The sequence below is a fragment of the Furipterus horrens genome, unplaced genomic scaffold (assembly GCF_987537825.1).
Source record: "Furipterus horrens unplaced genomic scaffold, mFurHor1.1.pri manual_scaffold_2, whole genome shotgun sequence".
NCBI lineage: Eukaryota > Metazoa > Chordata > Mammalia > Chiroptera > Furipteridae > Furipterus > Furipterus horrens.
In genome coordinates, this window is record NW_028327172.1 from 37737004 (window position 1) to 37743003 (window position 6000).

The window sequence follows — 6000 nt, forward strand, 5'->3', positions numbered from 1 at the left end:
GAGAAAGAATTATGTTGAGAGAAGGATGTGAGAAGAGGGAAAGAAGATACATGAGATTGATAGTGTTCACATTTACAGTACAACTAAATAGAGCTATTCGGTATACAGGCAGAAATCTGAATCTAGAAGAAGAGAGGTCAGGGCTGGAGATATAAATATGTAAATTACAATAAAAAAGTTGAAGTCCTACAAGTGGATCAGATTACTTTGTGGAAATATACAGAGCATGAAGACAGGTGGAAAATAAAAACCATAAGTATAAAAAGCAATACAACTCTATATAAATAAGTACCTCAAAAACTACAATCAGATCATCTACATTTATTTTTAGTAATGTACATGGCTCATTGTTGAAATACATAAAGATAAAAACCTAAATATAGCTTAATAATCTAGATATCAGCATTGTTACTATTTTAGAGTAGTCCTAAATCTTTCAATTCATATAATCCTAAATTGTTTATTTTTTCCTCGACAAAATTGGAATCATACACAACTCTGCATTCAGTTTTGTTTACTTTGTTAAATGAGTATTTCCAATGATATCTGAAATACTAATGATTTTTATTAAAAGCTTCCATTTTTTTGTAAACCACTGATTAGTGTTATCTAACATACTTGCCTCTTACTGATAAAGGAGAATCAATACCCCAAACTTAAGAAAAAAAGGCTAATTTTAAAAGAACTACCAAAAACAACAATGACCACTGCAGTACATTTCCTTAAATGATTTAATTAGGAGAAATAATATTAAAATATTCATTTGACATGCTCCATTAGGGATATTGACGGATTTTATTTAAAAAAATACAAAAAACAAACAAAGACAAAAAGAAAACCGGACAACAGAGATGAAAAACAAGTTGTTTTAATGTTTTGGGGGCTCTCAATGGCCCTTATACAGCTGTGAGGTTGTTGTGAAGCTCAAATGAGTTAATACACACAAAGAACATACAACAGTATCTGACATATAACAAATGCTTAACGAATATTATTACTACCATCATCATTAGTTCTAGATGGAAGAATTTTTTATTACATGGAAAAGAGAGGCAGGAGGAAACCCAGAGGTGTGGAACGGCACTTTTTTTCTTCATTTTTCCATCTTTTCTACGTTAATATACTCATTGGACATCAGTTTTAGTGTTGCAGTGAAAGTATTATTTTAAAAGCATTAGTACATATGTACCCTATCCTTAATTATATTACAAGATACTCGAGGGAAGAATAAATTTTTTCTATTTCTTCTAAATTTTCATTATATGGCAGAGTACAATAATATGCACAGTAAATACTCAATAAATAATAATTCACAAATCCTTATAAGGAAACAGAATAATAACTAAGCAAGAAAGACAATATTGTGAAGATATTAAAAGAAAGAGATCTCAAAGTCAGTATCAACATACAACATAAAGTAGAGTGAAAAAGTGAGGTGAAAAGCTTTATTGTCAACCACAATTAATAGACCACACTCTCTTTGCTCTTCTCTGGGAACAATAATTTAGGAGAAATACTAAAAACATTGAAATATGTCTAAAAGAGAGCAACTGAGAAACAGTTCAAGAACTGAGATGCTCAGACTGTCTGTAAAGCAGAGAGGGTTTGCCCTCCTGTTCCCCTCCCCCACCCTTATCAATGAGAAAAAGGCATCCTACAGAAAATGATTAAATAATGTCTCTATCAGCCAGAGGCAACTATCAAAAGATGTCTGCAACAGAGATCTAGACTTCTCTCAACTCAAAAACTTAATAGATCTCTTCTAAGCCAAAGATATGATGAGAGATTAGTCATGAAGATATTCAAGCAAAGGCTGGAAAACGGCTTGCCAAGGATTCTGTGGAAAACACCCAAGCAGAGGGTAATCAATTAGGATTTTAAGTTTCAATACAACCTGTAACCACATCAATGACTATCTGCTCCAGGAAAGACCCTGTCCTAGACCTAAAATATATACAAAATGGGGGTGGGGGGGGGGAAACACAAAGATCTCTGCTGCCAAGAAACTCATAACATAATACATAAAATGTATGTTACAGTTTGAGACCATAATAGATGTCACAAAGCACTATTTGTTAAATGCCAAATGAATTCTATTCTTATATAAGGGTCTTCTAGGAAGGAGAAATCCCTAAGGTTAAAATGTTCAAAAAGGGCTTTTAAGAATAAATAAGATATGAAGTACTTGCAGGGGGGAAAATGTGCGTGAAGGTTCTGAGCAGGTGGAGAAAAGTAGGAAAGAGAGAACAGCAGAAATAGAAATGAAAAGCAAGTTAGAAACCTGTTTGGCTGCATTAAAAACTTGTTTCATGGGAGAAGAGCTAAGCTGAAAGGGCAGGCTGTGGCCAGGATCACACTGCACTAGGCCTTGAATATCAAGCTAAGTAGTTTCAAATTTATCCTCCACACAGCAACTGTATCAACTACTCAACTCTGCTGTAGCCACAGACAATAGTAAATAAATGGGGGGCGCATAGCTGCATTCTAATAAAACTTTACTGATACTGAAATATGAATTGCAGCTATTTCTGTGTCACAGAGTATTATTTTGATTTTTTTCAACAATTTGGAACTTAACTCATGGGCTATACAAAACCAGACTGTGAGCTGGATTTGACCCATGGGCTACAGTTTGTCAAGCCCATACTGCACTAAGCTGCCTTCTTCAGCATCACTCTAAGGTATATCCTTGAGCTTCAGGGACCAGAAAAATATATTGCTCATTCAACATGCATGAATGCACACGCCTAACCAAAATCTAAATTTAGTAGGGTTCAGAGGTCCTCAAACAAACAAAACTCTCCAAATTGTTGATAAGCCATTAGAACGGAAGAAAGAAATTTTTAATTTTGTGATTTATTTTCACATAGTAAATGTACTTAAGAGAGTTACAAACTATTCTTACAGAGAGCCTCTTTGTTTCTTGGAAAGACCTGTAGACAGAGAGGGTATAATCAAGGTGATTGTCAGTTCTAGTCCTAGCTCTGTCATTAAGTCTTTACGTGACCCTTAACAAGTCATTCTCAATGCTCTGGCCTTAACTTTCTCATCTGTAAAGTGAAGGAATATAAGTTACTTGATGATCACACTGTGCTCTCTCTGAGCTTTAGCACTGCATGATTCTACTCCTACTTAAGAAGACCAGAGAGGAGTCGACACACACCAGACAAAGTGATAATTGAGGACATAGAAAAGGAGAGAAAGGCATTGACTAAATGAGTGGGCAGATAGAACAGATATGAAAAAAGCCCAGAAAAGCACAATATTACTAAAATCAAGAAATGTTTTGTTTCTGTTTTTGTTTTTTAAGTATCAAATGCCAAAGAAACTTAAAGGAAGAGAAGCAAGCAAGAATTCAAGAAATATGGCATCAAAAAAGAAAGAACTAGTTAGCTAGCTAAAAAAAGGCAAGGCCTTCAAGTGACAGTCAAGATTTAAGAGTACTGTGTATGCTTCCAGAAATCATGAGATGAGCTAGGGGAAAGACTGAAAGTGAGTCTAGGGAACAGAAAATGAAGGTACATGGTCCAGAAAAAGTAGAAAGTAAAATAAGTTGGGGTAACCTTGAAGCCTCAAGTAACAGAGTTAGTTTTAAAGGAGAGGCATTTTCTCTAAAATCCAGGTTAAAAGAAAGCAGCATTACAAATCAGTTTTCATGTTTTGTATACATCAAATTACGGAAATCTAATGTTGCGTTTTCTTAAAGCAGAGTTCCACCTATTATTATAGTTTATAATGGTCAAAAAATTAAGAACTTTGATTTTCATAACAATGAAAACCTGCAATATAAACATGCATGTTTATATCTTCCTTAAAAGCACGTATTACTTCCATCCTTGCTTATACAAGAAAAGTTACTTTTGTAGCAAAATACCTAACCCAGAATTGAAGCTCAACAAATACCAGAGATCTCTTTCTTAGTAGTTCTGAAAGCTCCCAAAACAAGACTTCTTATTAATTCACCTGTTTATCTGCTTTGCACAGGTGATGGTTTATTAATACTGACACAAATGAATTAAAATGTCCTTGCAAAACAACTATCATCTGATAAAGCTGGAAAAATATTTGTAACAAAGATACATCACTCCAATATCACCAGAGCTTTTTTTAAGTAGCAACAAATTGCTACAAAGCAACTAAAAAAGAGAAATTTTTAATGAACATCACTCATAAATACCAAGATCCTACTATACAGCTAACTTCAACAGACATCTGCCTCTATTTAAGGTATATGGGAAATAAAAATCCAAAGCATTAGCCCAAAGATCAATCAGTTAAAAATAACACATTTGTATACGCTAAAAATATTTATAAAGCCAACAGAGATACTACTAATATATTGAAATTCACTGGCCAAGGCTGGATTCTACCATTAATTTCCTAATATTCAAGAGAAGCCAAGAAGTCGAGGCTTCTCATATCACTTACTTTTAAGAAATTTAGTAAGTCCCCCAAACTGGCATACACAACGGAAGTTGACAAAAAGTAGTTCAGCTCTCCGTACGGTCCTGTTAAGCTCCTACCTAGAGGTCAATGTCACATATACTACTTTTCAACGATGTTCTACAGGCCTCATTTAGGCAGGCCAACAGTCCCACCAAGTACCAGCAGTTCATAAAAGTCTTAACAGTTAATTCTGCTCTCCCACAGATCTCAAGGCGGGTGTCGATTTCACAAGCCCTGAAAGTTATACACTGCCACTGTCAAAACCAGAAGCAGCACCGTCACCCTGTCCAGCCCATCGAGAACTGTTGCAGAATTTTTCCTCTGAAATTACCTATCTTGGCTCGACATGTTAAATAAGTACCTAAAAGGCCACCTCCCCCAAAGCGGGACTTGATACCTCCTAGTCCGTTCCTTTATTTGTCCAGCCCCACAAACCCGAGGGGGGAGATCTCTGCTTCCCCCAGCCCCCTAGATCCAGCAGGGTCTCCCAGCTGCTCGCCGCACCCACCGTACACCGCAACCCCCCACCATCACCTCCTCCTTGCCCCACACCCGGGCCCGCACACGAGCAGGGCCCGCAGTCGACCCCTCGCCGGGGCCTGCGCTGCCTCCCATGGCCGCAGGCCTCGGGCCTAGCCTCCTCCGCTGGCCCCTCACCTCTTTCGGGACCAGTTGGTTCTCCTCGCCGGGCACCATCGCTCAGACTCCAGCCGCTCCTCTCCGCCCTGCCGGGGGATGGGGGAGGTGGCGGCGGCTATCTCTCAGAAGAGAACAGCAGCAGCAGACATCCTCTCCACCGCCTGCGCTCCAACAACAGCGGAGGCCTTAGCCTAAGCCTCAGACACCAGCGCGCAGATACCGACCCGCTGCTCAGCCGCCGCCGCCGTCGCCGCCGCCGTCGTCGTCGTCGTCGCCGTCGCCTTAGTTGTCGGCCCCTCCCCCAGCTCGGTGAAATCAATGGAAAAATGGCGGCATCCGCTCTCGCGAGAATTCGGGCCGTCGGGCTCCGAGCCCGGCTCCTGGTACCCAAAGTGGCGAGGCCCCTGTCGCTCGCGTTTAATTATTTCAGCTCTTTCTCAGGCCCGAGGGGTATAAAGTTGACTGAGCGGCCATGCAGATGCGTTTCGTTAGAGGGAGTTGGACCGTCCGTCTTGGCACTGCCTCCGCCGGCAGGGAAAAAGCCAGGCCTCAGCGTCCTCCATGCCTGCTCGGGCTCTTCCCACTCCCTGCCCACCGGGGAAAGACTGGAGCCTAAAGCACCTTCTCCTACCCTGCCACCCAAACTGCTGTCCCTTCGGGTTAGAAAAGCGCCTGATCTTTATCCCCTTGCCACAGACCCCTGGCCTCTTCGTGGAAGAGAAAGCACCACGGACTACCTCCCGGCCTCTGCCCTCAAACACGGCCGCAGCCAGAAAGAACTGCGTTTTCTTTTGAGTCTCCCCAGCCTCCCGACGGCCCCGGCCGGAGGGACATCAGGGCCCATCTCTTGCTAAGGGAAGGCAACAGCCCTTGCCTCGGAGAAGTGGTGTCACATCTCCCCCCACGTACACCTCC

At 40.6% G+C, this 6000-nt stretch overlaps 1 protein-coding gene across 3 annotated transcripts in view; it reads right to left on the reverse strand.

The window, feature by feature from the left end:
* USP47 (ubiquitin specific peptidase 47) overlaps nucleotides 1-5347 on the reverse strand; it is a 107110-nt gene extending 101763 nt beyond the window's left edge. For all 3 annotated transcript variants that reach the window (XM_090264037.1, XM_090264034.1, XM_090264031.1), the window contains exon 1: nucleotides 5104-5347. In XM_090264037.1, the coding sequence (XP_090120163.1) occupies nucleotides 5104-5142 (39 nt within the window). In that variant the 5' untranslated portion in view covers nucleotides 5143-5347. The remainder of the gene's footprint in view (nucleotides 1-5103) is intronic.
* Nucleotides 5348-6000: the final 653 nt, after the last annotated feature.